Source organism: Aptenodytes forsteri, unplaced genomic scaffold, assembly GCF_000699145.1.
Source record: "Aptenodytes forsteri isolate BGI_AS27 unplaced genomic scaffold, ASM69914v1 Scaffold174, whole genome shotgun sequence".
NCBI classification, from domain to species: domain Eukaryota; kingdom Metazoa; phylum Chordata; class Aves; order Sphenisciformes; family Spheniscidae; genus Aptenodytes; species Aptenodytes forsteri.
In genome coordinates, this window is record NW_008794603.1 from 721598 (window position 1) to 740519 (window position 18922).

The following is an 18922-nucleotide window of genomic DNA, read 5'->3' on the forward strand; positions in this document are numbered from 1 at the left end:
ATATAAACTTGTATTTTATTTTTCACAGTGAGCAGGAAAACATCAATGAAATTGTAATCATTGAAATACTTACATCACTCTGAATTTGCATCATGTTCTTTGCAAGCTCAACATCCATGGCATCTGGCAGGTACGTGTAGTGATGGATCAGATTTTTGTAGTGGGCATTAGAAGCTACATCCTGAGACTGTTTAGCAGCCTGGATACTGTACATGTCAGGAGGTGTATGATAGTTAGTCTTGGTCTTCTCATAGTCTTTCTTGTACTCACGCTCAGACTGAATCTTTGCTGCATTCATGTAGTGGACAAGCTTAGGGTCATCTTGCAGGCTTCTGAAACCAACCTGTTTCCCTTTAGCCTTTTCATATGCTTCTTTATATTTATACTAGAAACAGAGGGAAGAGATCAAATGTACTATGGTATAGCTATTGATGTCTACACTAATGCAAAAGAAAAGAAAAGAAAAGCTCTCATGACTTTCATTGGAAAAAGAAGCTGCAAGCAGTTCAGAAAGATAAACTCTCCTGAATGGCACACCCAGCGACTGTACCTACATTAGCTTTTCTTGCTCCACCATCTAGGCCTGTACACAACAGGTTACACACACCACAGTAAGATTTCTCAACATTAGCTTTTCTTGTAAGGAAGGGAAAACATTTCCTAAGCATTCCTGTGTTGAAAGGTGTATGAAAAATATCAGAACAATTGAGACAATCCTTCTCAGTTGTTTGAAAGCAATAGCAAACAAATGGAATATGACTGGACAGCTTCCTCTAGTTACATGAAACCACTGAAACATACCCACTTTATGCGATTTGCACTACAAGGCCTTCGGATTCATGTATAAGCCATACTCCACTGTATAACCAAAAGCACCCTTAGCACATATTGTCTTGTGGTCTGTAAATAGGTGCTAATGTAGTGTATTTTCTGGAAATTTGTCACAGAATGATTGCAAGAACTACTGATTTCATTTCTCCTGTGAAAAGTGGGTTAAGAAACACAGTGCAGTAGCATTTGCCTATCTAAAGCAAACAAGATGAGCATAAAATAAGTTCTACACAAACTAAGCCTTTGGGAAAGACTAAGAATCTCTTTCTCATAATACTGACTCTAGTGAGACTTGTGCAACATATGAGGTCTACCATATGGCCTGTAATGGACAACTTTTTTACTAAATGCCTAAGAAAAGTATACCTGGAATAGATACTTACATCACTAGCAATGTTTCTTGAAGCCTTGGCTAGAGTAATTGGAATAGCATCAAGTGACACATTGTTCCCTTTAGCTATTAGATCATGGTAGCCTTGTTTATAATATGCCTAAAAAAGAAAATCCGTATTATTCTAGAGAACCTAGTAATCACATGAACTATGTGCAAGTCAAAGCTACTCCTAAGCTACTCCAGGCAATTCTTTTCTTTAGAAGCAGACGCAGTGGGGATCATATACAACTATCAGTCTTCATTTATGAGAACAGATTTATCTATTAATTAAATTAATTGAATGTTTACATGACTAAATGGCATCTGGTTGGAAATTCAAATGACACCAAGAATAAAAAATTACAGTGATACAAGTTGATTATATAGAACTGCGTATCAGTGAAAGGAATCTGCAATATGAGTGTATCTGTAACATATTACTCAAAAATTTGTTAACAATGTGTAAAACATGCAAAGAAGTCACTTACATCACTGACGTTAGCTGCATTGTATCTAGCTTGGATAAACTGTGGGACATCTGGGGTAAGAGTATATTTATGTTTAACTTCCTCTCCAGAAGATCTGTATAGTTTCTGTAAAATGTATGATACAGAAGTAAGTCCTTCTTTCCCTGTATAGCTAGCCCCAGCTCACTGTAAATTAACTGAGGGTTTATGTTTGATTTTGCAAATAAATGTACATTGCCACCTATCTCATAAAGATCGAGGCTGCACTTTTCATACAGAATTGTTGATTTTATTGATAGAAGGAACATACCCTAAAAGCTCTATGCAGTCTTTACTCAGTAAAATTAAGCCCTTTCATGGACATAAAACCCCATTTCTGAAAGAGTAGGATAATAAGGGATGGTAGGAGAGTGTAACATAAAACAAAGCTTGCTGGTTTGTGACAATGGACATATTGTGATTCATCAAACATTCTGTAATTCATTCATTATTGTAGGTGGTAAAACATCAATAAACAACTTGAAAATTTCACATTTCTTCTATCAAATGTATTTCAAATATACTTAAAATATAAATGGACAGAATCAGCTGATGTGAACTGAAAGAGCCACATGATTTCCATACAGCTTTGCAGACTTATACCGGGAAATTACTCAGGCAAAATCAGAGCACAAAACAATGACAACACAGAGAAACACTTTCAGGCTAACAGTACTTCAGAAAATTTTAAAGACAATGCTCAGCTCTTCAGTAGATACATCTCTACTGTACTATAACACCCATCTCTTCCTCTACTTACCTCATTGAGTTGAGCTGAATTCTGTTTGGCTTGGACCATTACCGGAGAGTCCACCACACTTGTAAATTTAATGGTGTCTGGATGCTGACGATACTTCTTTTCATTCAAGGCATCTCCAGCTTTTTTAGCCTTTTCTACTTCTAGGGAGCCAATGGGGATCCAACCAATGCCTTTCATCCAGTTATTATAATCTGCTTTGTACGCATTCTAATAAAGGAGTGAAAACAATGTTTTAAAAGTTAGGAATTAGAAAAAACAACTCAGGGATCTCTGCTGAGTCTTTACAGTTTTTGCTTGACGCATCTCAAAAAAATTCTGTTCACATGAGGTTTTACTTACATCACTCTGAATCTCCATCATATTTTTGGTCAGCTCCACATTCATTGCATCTGGTAAATAAGTATAGTGGTGTAGGAGGTTCTTGTAATTAGTGTTGCTGGCAATCTCTTGAGCCTTCTTGGCACCGACCACATTGACCATATCCAGTGGAACATTGTACTTAGTTTTTGTTTTCTCATAATCTTTCTTGTACTCTCGTTCAGACTGCATCTTGGCTACCTTCATATAATGAACGAGTTTGGGATCATCTTGGAGGCTCTTGAAGCCAATGAGTTTACCCTTGGCAAGTTCATAGGCTTGTTTATAGTTAACCTGTTAGAATATAATAGAACACGGAGAATATAATCTGAAGTGTAGTAACTTAGTAGTAAGTAAATTAAAAGCAAAGGCTACCCTTTGTTTGCCACAAAGAGTACCCCTCACATTTAAGTCAGTGACCATGCATCTTAACAAAACCAGACACGTATCTCTTTACAATTCACCGCTGCACAAATCAGTTAGCTTTCAAAGTAGTATTATCTCACTTGTACTGATCATAAGAGGGAGAGGAGTCTTAAAATACTAAGGTACTTCCGCGAGGCCATCCCCAAGAATCTACCCAAAAGCCAGTGATGTCCTAGAGTCTTTCATCTCATTTATGATCAGGCCTATAACTAAGGACAGAGAGAATTCAGGGGTCCATTGCTCATGGAGGTGCCACTACTGTCCTACTCATGATTTTCCTTAATCATACTGGAGTGCAAGATAGCTTATTTATTCACAGAGAATGACATAATGAAACGGCCTTTTCTAAATGTAATTATACAAATACATTAGTGAAGCAATGAAACACCAACAAAAATATAACTGTTAAATACATCCAATAACATGCTCAAAAAAGGCAGTAAAGAAGTTACCCTTCAGATATCCTTAATAAACATAATTGCAAACATTGTTTAAGTAAACTCTTTTGAATTAAACAGTTCCTTTAGGAAGCGTATACTTACATCACTGGCAGCCTGCCTAGCAGCCTTGGCAGCTCGGATAGGAATAGCATCACTTTTTAGATCATATCCCCTTGATTTTAATTCCTCCAATCCCACTTTGTAACAGTTCTAGAAGAAAAGGTGAATTTTGAATGAACAGTTTCTAGCTAACAGAAACTTCATATTGTAAGTTCAATCAAGAGCTCTGGATTCAAAATATACTTACATCACTAACATTGTAGGCATTAACTTTAGCCTGTATAAACTGGGGCATATCTGGAGGGAGGTGGTACTTGTGAATAATTTCTTCACCTTTGGATTTATACGTTATCTGCAAAGAAAAATAAAGAAAGAAATTTAGCAGCCCAATGTTTACAGATTGTAAATGCTTAATAATGCTGAGTGACACAACTTAAAGATCTCATGTTACCTCACTCACAAAGACAGAGATGAAATCCTAGTCCTTGCCAAGTGAATGGTATAAACCCCATTGACTTAACTGATGCGAAGAATACATTAAGAATGATGGACATAAACAAAACTACATACCTACACACTAAAAATTGACATGAACAGCCAATTGAAAAACTAAAAAAATCTGATTTCCAGGTGATCTTCCACTGGAACAGAACTGCGAATACACACAAATGTGTTTGTGCTTGTGTGTGTGTATATGCACACACATTCACCTACGCATTCATTTCAGGAGTTCTCTTAAAACTGGATGATAAAGTGAAGGTGGCCAAAGTGCAGAAATTGATAATGTCAGAATGTAGCAACATGTTTTCTAAGTTTACTTACATCACTCAGCTGTTTGCTATTGATCTCTGCTTGCTTCTGTACCGGAGAGTCAGTCACTTGAGTAAATTTGGTTTGATCAGGATGCTTTTTGTAGGTGTGCTGAAGGAAGATAAGAAATATATTTGCAGAAAATGCATATAAGCAAAACTATTTTATAAGACATAGCAACGTAGCATTACTTGGGATAGCTAGCAGTTATGGCATGCGTGTAGATAAGTACTGTCATGTACAATGTTACTTCTTAACATAATCAGAGAGCAAATAAATTTTCAAAAGTATTTTTAAAGAATGTAAAATATATTGAATAGGTATATAAATATTAAAAAGTCTAGTATACATTATAATATATTATACACATTATATTATATACATTTTAGTATATTATATACAAATATATATTTAAAGTATTTTCCAAGTATCGATAAAGTAAATAAAATCAGTATTAATAAAGTAACTAAAGTACTTTTAAAGGATTAATGTAAAAATTAATGGCTTAAGCAGGTAAATGCTTGAGGTTCATTCTTTATTTTGGTACTATTCCTCTAATTTTATGTTTTTACTTGTTAAAAAAAAGATTGTGCTATATCTGTCTTGATCACTAGATGTCACAAAAGGCTCTGAAATACAGATGAATATGGTGTTTAAAAGTCATATATGCTAATAAGGCCAAATTCAGAATCATTGAAGTTAACAGGAATCACTGTAAATTTCTATGTGCCTCAGAAGCAGATACTCTGCATGTAATTGGCTACTTGATAACCACTCCTGTCCTGTACTTACATCTTTACACTGCTCTAACTTCTTAATAGCTTCGTACTCCTGAGTTATGGTCTGAGGGAAGTAGCATTTTGTCTTTTCCTCCTCATAATCTGCTTTGTAATTTTTCTAGGAATAAAATCAACATTCAGTAAGAAACCATAATTGAGCTTTCTCTGAAATTAAAGTATGATGGTGAAAACAGAATGATTACCACACTTACATCACTCTTCATAGCTTCAACTTCCATGCAGTGTGTATAATGTGGATCCTCAAAGCTGCCCAAATAGTGTCCTAAAATATTCTTTTGATATGCATCTTTATACTTTACCTGGAAAAATAATCACAAGTTGATAAACAAAAGTAATCAAGAGTGTCACTACTGAACGATGTAAGATAAATCAAATACATACATCACTAAACTTCTTCAGAACAGTATCAGTCTGGAACTTTGGTGTGTCACAGTAATTCATGCTGGTTCCTTTTGATAGTTCATAGGCTTCTTTGTATAATTTCTGCAAAAGAAAACAATGTCGGATAATGCAGTAGATTTCACTGCAACTCACTCACAACACATTAAAAATGACAAGAGTAAAACTGTGAAATGATTGCAAAGAAAAGCTTTCCCAGAAGACTGAAAAACAGATGGCACTTTTTCCCCAATGATTTTTTAAAAAAACTTTTTTTAGTGACTCTTAGGTTTGTAAGGGAAGACAGAAAGGTCTGACTAATGGTTTTTGAACTTCTGACACTGAGAAATATGCAATCTCTTTCATATAGATGAAAACAGCAAGAAGAGAGAAATCAAGAAAGCCATTACAGTGAGTAACCAGAATACAATATATATGAATATGCAAAAGTACCACATACTCTATCATTATCAGCATCAGCTGAAGTTCCTTAAAACAGTAAGGGAAGAACTGTCATCTTGTGATCCATTTTCCACAGGGATCTAAATGAACTATACAGTAATTAACTCCCCTCATAACATGCCACAGCTATTGTTACACTCTGCTGTGGAGCAATGACTCCTTATCTATACTGTTCTCGTTGGTGGTATCTCATGACAAATATCAGTCTATAAAACTAAAAATACTAAGAGATCCAAAGGAGAAGCCTTGTGAAGAAATGATGAGTTTGGTTTATTGTACATGACTGAAAATCACCCAGCTGCACTTTGATAATACTTACATCACTCAGCACATTTCCTGCAGCTTTTAATTGCCTCAGCAATGGGTTCTCTGTAGCAGGAAGCACATTATAATCTGCAATAGCTTTGTTCTTTTCATAGTCTGCTCTGTATTTTGTCTTTAAAAAAAATAAAAAAGGGTGATGTTGTAAAAATCAGTATTAAAATCAGTATTAAAAGCCAAACACTCACTAACCTATACCATCTTGAAGTTTTCAGGAAAATTTCCTGTTTTTTAACTTATGATTCATGATGGTAAAGGACCATGAAAGGCACTCAGATCACAGGAGTGCATGGATGACGAGATGGGAGGCAGGGTCAGAAGATAAGTGAGAGCTATTTAGTAGATGTCCCCACCTCTAAGCCCCTCTCCAAACATTGTAATTTTTCAAATATCAGTTGACCTCTCAGAATAGTCACATTCTTACAATTAATGACATAAGATTGTCTTTGCTGATGCATATACTATTGCAGAAAATGCAGAAGCCAAACAAATTCTGTATTTTGAACAAAAGATGGGCCAGCACAACATCACTGGGATATGCTGAGCGAGAATGAATAAATATGAAAATACTGAGCCAAATTCAGCTAGCTTAAGTTGGTCTTGGTTAACAGTATTGATTTGTTCCAACTAAAAATCAGGCACATAACATAATCAAAATGAACAATGAAGCAAATTCTACTTCACTGAAAGAAAATTCCACTTCATGGGTACTATCGTGGAAGATCATAAGCATGGCTAGGAGTTGTTATAAGCTTCGTAGTGGAATGCATACAAGAATACATCTTTTGCATATAAGAAAATATTTTTGACACTTGACAAAACAGTTTCAGCACAAACTGGCCTGACTTCAGAACTATACTCAGGCTAAACAAATGGGAGCACACATAACATACCTTACTGACATTATTTGAAACTCGCTTATTAGCTTCATATTCTGGAGTTTCAGTCTGCATAAAGTAGATTTGGTCTTTCATGTTTTCAAAGTCTTCCTGGTATTTTCTCTGTTAGGAACAGAGACCAACAGATAACAATGTATCATATGCACTTACATTATAAATTAGCCATCCACAAAGTAGCTTATTTAGGGAAAAAGAAATACCACAAATAGAGGAGGCAAAATTAATCAGTATTTTCCATGTTAGCATAAACAGAGCATAAAGCTGTTCATTTCAAGATTTTCTGAGGAATTCACTTACCATACTTATATTTTCTGCATTCATTTTCGCAATTGCAACATCATAGCATGGAGTTTGACTCCACTTGCCTTTGATCTTGTTTTTATAGTCCTCGTGGTAAATAATCTATAACGAAATCAAAAAATAAAATTTAATCCCCAAGATACAGCTCAATTTTCACTTGACAGATTTGGTTTTAAAAGTCTTCTTTTTAAAGACTTCACATTTTACATCTGCCTTACAACCACTTTATCAGTTATTGTCAAAAACACCTTAAATATGATATGGCCTAAGCACTTCAGTATTCAGTTAGCATTCTCTTAGTACCTTCCCTGACCAAAAAAAAAGGATAAATAGGTAAACTAAGTCCTTCTAGAAGACAGTTATTCATAAGAAATTCTCTCTATGACACATCACTAACGTATTCCTTTAGTTCTTTTTTCTCACTGGTCACATAATACTGGGACATAATATTGCCCTTAAGCCAGAATTATTGTTATTGCTGCTGAAACTTGTTATAAGCAAACCCTTTTAATATATGGATTGCCTGGTATATATGATTTCTATTAGACTATATTCAAGCACATGGAAATCAAGTATCAACTGTTCAAACAGACAGTTCCTTTCTGTCTAATAACAAAACATCTTCCCGAGTTTTGACTGTGTTCCAAATGCATTTTCAGCCACAGCTGCTTATCACAAAAAATACTTCTCCAATGCCTTTTTAATTGTTACCACTTCGATAAAGAACATATATGCCAAAAATAACCTTAAAAAATTCTACATTTTATTGTTTTAGAAATACCTATATAGCTTTCTATTTTATTCATTTCAAAGAATTATGATACTGATCTTGCTTTTTACATGTCTAAAAATTTTCTTGATGACAATTTAGCTTTTAAACTATGGAAGAATAAGATTAAAGAAATTTTCTCTACATGAAATACTACCTTCTTTCACCTTCCAAACAGGTTCACTACAGTATTTTCTTAGTGGTTTTGGAACCATAAGTGAATACTGTAACTCTCTAATCTTAAACAGCTGATAATTTTCAATACCCAGCAATAAAATCATGCATGTCCTCTTCATAATAGCTAAATTCTGAACTGAGTTAAAATCCTACTTCTGCCTTACAAGATTATGCAACTTAGTTCCAGTTTCTTCAGCAAAAGTTGGTCTTCCTGTATTTCACTTCACCTCCTGCATTCCTCAGCTGTGTTTTATTCTAAGTATACCTAAAATTCATTGACAGGGACTGGTGCCAGAGTCTTGGTTAATCATGCCACACAGTTATGGAATTTAATGTTGAATGTTACTTGTTAATTCAGTGTGCAAATCAGGAAACAGTTATCTAAGTTGCCAGACATTTCCACTGATTAGTATCCATGAACTTAATGCTTGGGATATGTACGTGTCCAATGGTTTGACACTGAAATGAACATTTAGAATGTATTCCGCGCAGTTGACCTAGGCAGCTTTTCAGCAAAATGGAGTTATTCCTTGTAAGCAAGTAACTCACTCCAAAATCAGATATATATTTACATGTCATTGTTTACATTTAAGAGAACAGCAAAACGAATGTTGTTTACTATTTTCTCCTGTAAACACAGAAAGTGTAAAGCAGGAAACAAAAAAAAAAGAGGGAGAATAGGAAGTAATGTGTGTATGGTAGAAGCAGAAATGTTTTGTGAAAACTAAATTCACTGACAAGAATAAAGTTTTGCCTTTCACCCGAGACTGGGCAGGATTTTCTCCAAGACACTTGAGGAAGAAAGGAACTGACTTCTGCCACTGAAAATCAAAGGGGTCTTCATATGAGCTCTGGTCTTTTCTTTTACTTTCCCTTTCTTTAGGTACCTTTTTGGCTCTCCAACTCTAAAAGTGAGGTCTCTACAGAAAGAAGAGCACTGCATTCTACTCACATCACTCAGCTGCCTTGTCACTTTCTTGGCTTGTACCACATCAGGTGGATCTGGCAGAGAAGTATATTTAGATTTTCGTTCATCGTGCCCTTTTTTGTAGACAATCTGAAAATATGAAAGAAGTAAACATTAACAGTAACTACCAACTAAGCATCAGAACATTTACTCTTAACTGTGCTACCACCACCATTAACAAAAGTAGTTCTGGCCACAGCTACTGCAGCATAAACTCTTTCTATCAATGTATTCTGGAGGACTACTGAGAAGTGTCTTGATAAGAGGCAGTGAAAAAGAATCAGTTTCCTGGGAAAGTTTAAGTATATTACTCTGTTGCTCCTGATAAACATGGACTAGTGAACTTCTGGACATCTGCAAAATTCACCGAAATCTTTAAGCGAGACCTGAAATCCTCGGTTGAAGAGTTCTACTTATCTAAGTATCAGCAAATCACATAGCCTCACGAATTCTTGACTTTTCTTATCACTGTTTTAGAGAGACAGATTTGTAGACCCACAACAGTGAACTGGGCTTACAGCCAACCCTGAGAGGTTCGCCACACATTTTGAGAGATACTCGAGGTCTTCTTACTGATTACCTCAGAAGAACTTTAATAAATTAATTATTTCATTCATTCATAATCCAGCATTAAATTGCCAACAAATTTATATTCTAATATAGAGTACATACTTTCCTACTGAAATAGCACTACTATCAGAGCTATCAGTGCACACCTAGGCATTTTCATTTTCTGTTCTGTTATGAAGTTTTTCTATCTAGTCAAAGTCCACCACAAAGACTATCAAGTTACACTGTAACAGTGACCCAACTGTTAATCAGGCTTTGATACTTACATCACTCAGAGTCTTTTGAGCCTGTGCAACCCTTCTGAGCTCTGGACTGTCATTGTATGGATAGAATAATGTTTTGTCTCCTTCCCAGTCTTCGGTATAGAGTTTCTTAAAAACAGAAAAATGCCAGGATACTCATTATGAATTAATCTCTAACTTGGAATGCTTCTTGCACTTCAGCTTCCTAGACATGTGATTTTTTTTGCTTACCTTACTGAACATTGCTGTGTTTTTTATTGCATTCACAAGCTCTGGAGCATCAGGGGGAAGCAGGTACTTGTCCTTATTCTCCTCCCAGTTCTGTTTATATAACACCTGGAAGGAAAGATCAGCACGTTGGTTACTCTATTATTAGAAAAATATTTAAATTTGTGAATAAACTACCTGCTCTAGAGATTTTTTCAAAGTGAAAGTCTCAAACCAGTGACTTTTGAAGACACCAATTGGAAATATTTAAGATTATACTTATACTTGCTTTATCAACTTCTCTGCTACCTCTCCCTGTGCTTCTAAACTGTTCTATAAACATTGCTTTAGTGCCCTGAGCTCAAAACTTTATTCATATCAGTAATCTCATGATCCACTAATGTTCACAACCCTTCCAGAAAGTCAGAACTCGCTCACCTTGCTCACTTGCTGTGACACCTTCTTTGCATGTTCTATATCCTTGGCCTTTTCATCAACGTGGCAAATAGTTCTGGCAACTTCACCAGCCATGCGGTATTTAACCTAGATCAATGCACAACAAAACACATTTATGCTTACAGCAAAAACTGACAGCTTTTTTTAAAAGCAGAATATTGACATTTTTATACTCAATACTGTAAACACCCAAAATCTGAATTCAATAAAGATTTAGGACTAGTTGTTCCTTAGAAATGAAGCCTATGGAAACAAATGGATTTTGTGAATTAACTGAGAAAGAAATGCAGCTTTGAGACAATTAGTCTCAAGAGGTGTGAATCCAACTTAGAGGTAGTGCCCTTCTGTAATCACACAGTTCTTTCTAAGAGTACTTCCACCCTGTATAATGAGATAGAGACATCCCCGTGCTATGCAGTATATCTCAATTTCACAGCCCATTACCATGTAAACACTAGCTGTAGTGCCAAAGACAATATAGCCACATTACCATGGCAAACCAGCAGCTTGGGCACAAAAATCATCCTAATGCGGTTATACCACTCCCAGCTTGACAGCAGGCTCAATCAGCATTAGCGCATGGATTACTGCATCACATTCCTCAATATATCCTAAGTCAGGAGTGGAGTAGAATTTAATGCACACTCTTCTCCTGAACACCGGTTAGGTTAGGTGACTACCCTTTCAACTTTAGGGGTTGCCATTCCTAGGGACTCAATTCTCCCTATTTACTGTATGAAGAATTAAGAAGCCTTTCCAGGTGGATTTCAGTTTCCCAAACTGTGAGGTATATTGTTGAAAGGTAGACTAGCGTTCCTTAAAAGAAAGAGGGGAGGATGAGCTAGCTTCCAGAACTAGAGGCACTGCATCAGTGGGGCAATTGTACTTGGTCTAGCTTTCAACGGCAGATCACTAAGAGTGGGATTCACACAGAGGGGACAACACATCTTGGACAATCCCATAGTAAGTGACAAGATGTACAGAAGTTAATTTTGCAACACTTGGAGCATCTAAGCATCATTTTTCCGGTATCTCTTTAGGAAACTGACTTTCAGTTGCTTTATGAAAACAAAAATGTTTAAACACATTTTAAAAACAAAATTCTAGGGTTATTTACCCAGCACACAACTTAACCTCAACAAAAATTCATCAGGCACATCATTTACAATGACTGCAGGACATCATGTGTGGAATCTTCAAATTCAATGATATGGGCATCACCATCATCTCCCGTGCCTGTAACTTCTGATCAGAAATGTTCAAACCTCTTTAGGGACAATGAAGCAGGGCTATTATTCAGCTAGAAAGGAACCATCACATCTCCCTTCCTGAAAGGCCTAAATTCAAACCTACATCATAGAACTCAAATTTGTCATATACTCTGTATTTCTCATTCTTGTAATCTGATAAAGTTTCTGCTAAACGTTCAGATTGCCTTATCACAATATAATCAAAAAAATATCACTTCTTATCTAACATTTAAAATTGTGACTTAATTTGCTCCTTTACCACTTGATAAATATTTTTTTTTTATGACAATTGTTACCTACCTCACTGAGCTGGTCTTGCACTTTCTTGATTCTCCGAATTTCTGGGGTATCAATTGTGGAAGCATATGGCTTTCCTTTTTCTTTTCTAAATTTTTCTTTGTACTTGTTCTGAAAGAAAATAATGACAAAAATAATTAATACATATCCTAAAGCTCTGGCAGAAATGTATGTAGCAATTATTGATTTACTTAAGTGGTTAGTATAGGAATTTGGGGTAGATTATTCAATAATACAAACTAGCATTACTCAATTACATTTGCCAAGTTATGCTCATTTTAGCCAACTGACTTTCTTCCATCTGACACAATAGAAAAAATCCATTTCTAACTTTAGCCTGGTTTAGATGACCCCTAATTGATTATATTCTCTGGGGTTTATTTCCTTAGGCACTTAGTATTGATAAATTTACAGTCATTTGTTTCAGTGACCAAAGATAAGGAAAATATGTGGGTGAGGGTAGCAGTCCTAGACCTATGATCTCACATAATCCTTTAACAGTGAACACTGGTAGGTAATATATATTAACACTGGTAGGTAATATACATTACATTAACATTTAGGAAAAGGGATCTGACACCATCTACATCTGCGCAGAGCAGCCATTTTCCACTTTTTACAACAACCTACAGTATTGGTCTACTGGACTTTGGTATCCCGTACCAGGAATTTAGGTTGGTGCTTGCTCCTATATACTGTGCACAAGGATTTTTCTTGGATATATATAGAAGGATAGAGAAATATACTCTTATAAAAAATACTGAGGTTTGCTATTCAATAGACATTAGTCCGTTATCTTCCTTCACTCGGATATCCAAGTCAGATAGTGCAGGAGTCCTATTAACTGACATCTCTGACAATCTTCAGCCATCTGTCTCGAGCCACTTTTTGTGCCTAACAATTACCTAATGCACTTAAGCAGGAAATGGGCAAGACACTGGCTAATTCAAAGAAGCAAATAACACTAATACACATCATGAAATGAAGTACAGGAGACAAAATAGTAGTATGAAAGTTTGCAATAATACCTATTAAATATTTTTAAAGTTGGTGTTCCTCAAGAAATAAAAGACATGGGACAATTTACCTCACTGAATAGGTCCTTCATTTTATTACTATGTTGCAGATAAGGCGTCAAAAACTTAGATGGGTCCACTTTTGTTCGTATTGTCTTCTTTCTGACTGGAGGTGCTGCATCCTCAACAGAAGGTTTTTCACGCTCAACAGTATAGGTGGTGGTAGTTTTAGGACCTGTGAAGTCTGTGCTAATGGTCTCAATGATCTCAGTGACCACCTGGGAATAAAGAAAAAAAATAATTACTTGCTTTATAACTATAAATCATCATTTTATGATAAGCATTTTTCACCTTCCCTATGTAGTAAAAGTATGCTCAGTTCTTATCCAGGAACCACCTGCAAGACAGAAAATCAGTGAGACTTTTCCTACTGGGATTACCCAGTATCCCTACTATACATCACCCAACCTAAAAAAAACCACAAGGAATTAACTGACTGGCTGATTTCTGTATCAAACTCATGTAATTATTCTCCAGAGGAGCTGGAAGAGTGGGGCTTCTGTTGTCTCTGTTCTATATGCATGACTTCCACTGGCATCAGGGGAGTTCTCAGGTGGGACCACCGGCTGCTAAAACCAAAGCGTAGAAACGTTCTCGGTGCTGAAGTCGTGTTGAAGACACACGTCGCACGGCCAGGGCTCCTAATCATGTCACCAAAAGTTATGAATGCAGGTCAAAGGTGCATACAGTCATTCAAAAAGATTATCTTCTTCTTGCAAAAGGAAAGGAATGGACATAGCAGACAGACAAGACCAAGTCTTTGGGATCTTGTAGTAAGTACACGATGCACCAGCTGACTGAACAAATACCTAGAATCCACTGTCTACTAAACTACATTTTCTCATAGCCAGATCACAATCATGGCAGAGACATAGCTGAGATACTTATATAATCAATTGATATGGCATCCATTGGAAATAAGCCCTTAATTAATTTAAATGGTTTATGTACTTGTTTATCAACATATTCCTGCTGTAAGCAATAATTTTAATACTAAGATTCTAACTAAAAGCATTTAAAAATAATTATTACAACTTAAAAATGTGCTCCAAAATCACCTGAATAAGTGTCAAGTTTTATTTCATATGAATTAGCTTAAAAAAAAAAGCGCCTTTAAAAGGGAATGCATGAAGCTGAGATTTCTGATAGCTATTTGCATTAGTATGAGGCAGACCAGAAAATGCACCAAGCATTAAACACTAAATTGAGAAGTGTAAACAAACCTTTTGTAATTTATGTGAACATTAATTGCATTTCACTAATGCTGTCCCACGATGTTATTAGTTACTTCAGCACTGCCACAAGTGTCTCTCTTACAACCATTTTCAAACATACAAGTATTCATCTAAATTTTGGCACTGAAAGCACTGGAGAGTTTGAAACCTGTCTAGGCGAACACTGAGAACAGCACTACCTGCTGTTAGCTTTATAACAAACAGTGAAGCTGTGTGCTTTTATAAAAAGTTGTAATGTATTTCTAAAACTTGGAGAGGCTTGATTCTGAAAATATGGCATTTTGTGCAAAACAATGCTTTTATTTTCATATAACTCATAGGACCACATGACGCTAATGAATTAGACTAAAGGTCTAAACACATTAGCTAGAAAGACATTCGTGCTCATATGTAATTCTTCATTCCACAATACTGTTTTCAAAAACTGATGCAAATCAGACACAGAAATAATCAGTCATGCTATTGCTCCCTTTAAATCCAGTCTGGCTACGGATTTTAGAACACTTGATGAACGCAGTGGATTAATTAATCGTAAAATAATAAGATGGCACTTCCTTCAAAAGTGTAGTCCTAGATTACTCACTCAAACAGTATTAATCAAATCGTATTTATTAAATTAAAAATACAGGAAGACTTTGGGAACAGATCCTTTGTTTGGAAGGAAACACACTCACAAAGTGAAACATTAAGTTTTTGTTTCCGCATAAGCCTATGCCATAAAGAGTATTTTATGGTAACATAGCAGAGAGTTGGGTTGTATCTACATTATAAGTAGAATTTCAAATTATGGTAATAACTCCTTGGTGACTCAAATATTTGTTACCAATGACATTAAAAAAAAAAAAAATCTGCAAACCACCACTTTTTGGTGAAATTACACAAGGTGAAGGGAACAGAACTGATACATGTAAACTGGTTTCAGGCAGAATCTCTTTATATTTCTCTTCCTAACAAGCTTAAGTGTAATGCATGTTTCTGCCTGTTGTTCATATGTACATATCTAGTCACATTCACATCCTCGATAATTCTGTTCATCTTTAACACTAATGATTGGCTTCTGTCAACGCTACCCAAGTAATCTTCCTGCCTGTGTTTCTTGTTATTAACGTAACCTGTTGCTTCATTTTGTCAGCTCCTGTGCAAACAGCTGCTGGGCAAGAGCAAATGGAAGACTATCAGCAAGACACAGGGCAAGACAGAAATTAGCACAGTCCTTTTCTGATGGACACATCCACAGTCCCTTCTAATGGCAACCAAAGAGTGGCAGATAGGATGCTCAGAACAAGCTAGGAGTCCTTTAGATCATCCCACAACAGGGTCTTGCAGAGGAAATAAAGTATTAAGAAGCAACTGTTCACTGATATTTGTGTGTTTAAGATGAAAAATTAGTCCTCAGAATACAAAAGGCCACTAATTTAGCATTATGCATTAATTACATGCATATATACACCACATGCAATGTCACAGGGACCTTTACCTCATGTGGTTCACCCTCCTCAATAACTGTCTCTTCAATGTAGTACTATTAAAAAAAGAGAAAAAAAATCATTGTTAGGCCAAATCATATAGAATAGCAAATTGTAGCTTCCGTTGAGCTGTTTTAAAAACACACTTCTGGAGAAATAGGACTGTAGTCCATAGGCACCTATGTAGTCACATTTGCATCCTTGGTAATTCTGAACACCTGTTCATTTTTTGCATTAATGTTTGGATTTTTTTAATACCGTCCTGAATTAATCATCCTCCCAAGTAATTAATGAAGGATCATTATCTAATTTTACCTGCAAAAGGGAAGACAATGATGACCACACTAAAAGAAAGAATCAGCATTCCAAAACCTAGGATTTTCCAAGTGTTTGGTAATAGGCTGAGAGGACTGTAATAGGTTTCTCTCTCCAAGGCTGCCCTCAAGAGTTGTTCCTACCTACAGATCCTTGAAGGACACCAATAATTACTGGCTGCCAGCTAGACTTTGTACTACTGATCACAATTCTGAGCTCAGCAGCCCAGTCAATTTTCCACCCACTTTATTGTCCACTTATCCATCCCACATCTCATTAATTTGGTAATAAGAAGACTATGGGAGACTGTTTCAGAGTTCTTCCTAAAGTAGTCAAGGTATGCAACATTCACTGGTATCGTATGCAACATTGACTGGTCTCCCCTTGTCCATAGCAGCAGTGAACTCATTATAAAAAGCAATGAGTTTGGTCAGCCATGATTTGCCCTTGATAAATCAATGTTCACTGCTCCCCATGACCTTCATGTCTTTCACGTGTTTGTAAATAGCTTCTAAAAGGATTTGCTCCATAGCCTTCCCCAGGACTGAAGTGAGGTTGACCAGCCTGTAGTTCCCTGGATCTTCCTTCTTGCCTTTCTTGAAGATGGGTACGACATCTGTCTTTTTCCAGTCGCCAGGAACATCCTTGCATCACTATGAGCTTTCAAAGATGATAGCAGCCTTGCAATGTCATCAGCCTGTTCCCTCAGCACCCCTGGATCAATCCCCTCTGGTCCCACAGAATTATGTACATCCCAGTGGGTTAAAGTCATCCCTAACTCTGTCTTCCTCTGCTGTGGCTACTACTTCACTCCCACATCTCTGCTAGGAATCTCAAAGATGTCGAAGACTATAGGACAAGCCTTCTCAAACCTGAGGCAAAAAAGGCTTCATGTACCTCAGCATTTTGCCTGTTCCTTGTCACTAGCTTCCCTGCCCACTGTACTATGGTCCCACACTCTCTTAGCTTTCCTTTTGCTGCTGATGGCACTTGCAGAAACCTTTCTTGCTGTTCTTCACTTCCCTTGCTGGCTTCAGCTCCAGCTGACCTTTGCCCATGCATGTAGGAATGGAGTTTATAATGTCTTATGTCTTTATGTTCCTCCCAAGTGGCCTGCTCCTGCTTCCACCATCAGCATACTTCTTTTTTTGTGTTTGAGCTCAGTCAGGAGCTCCCTGTTCATCCATACCAGCCTTCTGCTGTGTTCAACTTCTGCACATTGGACTGAACCATTCTTGAGAAAATTGTTCTTGAGGATCAGCCAGCTCCCCTGGGCCCCTTTGCCCTCCAGGGCTGTTTCCCATGGGATCTTCCCAAGCAGGTCCCTGAACAGGCCCAAATCTGCTCTTCTTAAGTCTGGGATTGTAATTCTGTTTATCTTGCTCACTCCTCTCTGAATCTTCAACTCCACAGTCTCGTGGTCACTGCAGCCATAGCTGCCCTTGACCTCTGCATCTTCCAGCGGTTCTTTCTTGTTTGTGAGTAGCATGTCCAGCAGAGCATCTCTCCTAGTTAGTTCATCAATCGACTGCACCAAGAAATTTATCTTTGGTACTTTCCAGAAATTTCCTAGGTTGCTTGTGCCCAGCCATAGGCCCTTCCAGCAGATACTGGGGTGGTCAAAGCCATCCATAAGCACAGGGGCTCTGCCTGTGAGGCTTTCTCCACCTGCCTAAAGAACTACTCTGAAGTGGCAGATCTGCAGGTGGAGCACAAACCTTCCTCCTGTTGCTGGAAACCATGAGCTTCCTGCCTTCTCCATCCTGACAGCCACCTTCCATCACCCATTTAACCAGGGTCTCCAACTGGCACTCCTTCCTTGCCATGTGTGGCTCTGCCTCTTGCTTTTCATGAAGGCGCTGTCAGCCTCTTCTTCATCTTCCATGATGGCACAAAGCCTGCTCACCTCTTCCTTCAGCAACCTGCAGTGCAACCAAGTGACCTGACCAGAACACCTCTCCCACTGGAGAGGCAACAAGGGCTATGTCCCTGCCTGCAGCGCTCTGTGGGCTTTGCTCCCCCGCTGGCAGCTTCGCTTTCCCCACAGCGGCCGGGAGCCGGAGGCGCCAGAGCCCGCTCGGACCGGAGCCGCTGTGCAAACGCAGAGCCCGCCGCCGCCCTGCTCGCCTCACTTGCCGAGGCCCTCTCTGAGGCGCCGCTCGCGGCCGCACA

At 37.4% G+C, this 18922-nt stretch overlaps 1 protein-coding gene across 31 annotated transcripts in view; it reads right to left on the reverse strand.

Moving 5' to 3' along the window:
• The window catches only part of NEB (nebulin), a 136443-nt gene that overhangs the window by 112376 nt on the left and 5145 nt on the right, over positions 1 to 18922 (reverse strand). For all 31 annotated transcript variants that reach the window (XM_019470416.1, XM_019470440.1, XM_019470434.1 and 28 more), the window contains 21 exons: positions 16447 to 16491; positions 13746 to 13952; positions 12662 to 12769; positions 11094 to 11198; positions 10680 to 10784; positions 10473 to 10577; positions 9622 to 9726; positions 7721 to 7825; positions 7418 to 7525; positions 6523 to 6639; positions 5745 to 5846; positions 5555 to 5662; positions 5356 to 5460; positions 4576 to 4674; positions 4001 to 4105; positions 3796 to 3903; positions 2810 to 3121; positions 2471 to 2677; positions 1693 to 1797; positions 1215 to 1322; positions 74 to 385 (listed from right to left, as the gene is read on the reverse strand). In XM_019470416.1, the coding sequence (XP_019325961.1) occupies positions 74 to 385; positions 1215 to 1322; positions 1693 to 1797; positions 2471 to 2677; positions 2810 to 3121; positions 3796 to 3903; positions 4001 to 4105; positions 4576 to 4674; positions 5356 to 5460; positions 5555 to 5662; positions 5745 to 5846; positions 6523 to 6639; positions 7418 to 7525; positions 7721 to 7825; positions 9622 to 9726; positions 10473 to 10577; positions 10680 to 10784; positions 11094 to 11198; positions 12662 to 12769; positions 13746 to 13952; positions 16447 to 16491 (2781 nt within the window). The remainder of the gene's footprint in view (positions 1 to 73; positions 386 to 1214; positions 1323 to 1692; positions 1798 to 2470; positions 2678 to 2809; positions 3122 to 3795; positions 3904 to 4000; positions 4106 to 4575; positions 4675 to 5355; positions 5461 to 5554; positions 5663 to 5744; positions 5847 to 6522; positions 6640 to 7417; positions 7526 to 7720; positions 7826 to 9621; positions 9727 to 10472; positions 10578 to 10679; positions 10785 to 11093; positions 11199 to 12661; positions 12770 to 13745; positions 13953 to 16446; positions 16492 to 18922) is intronic.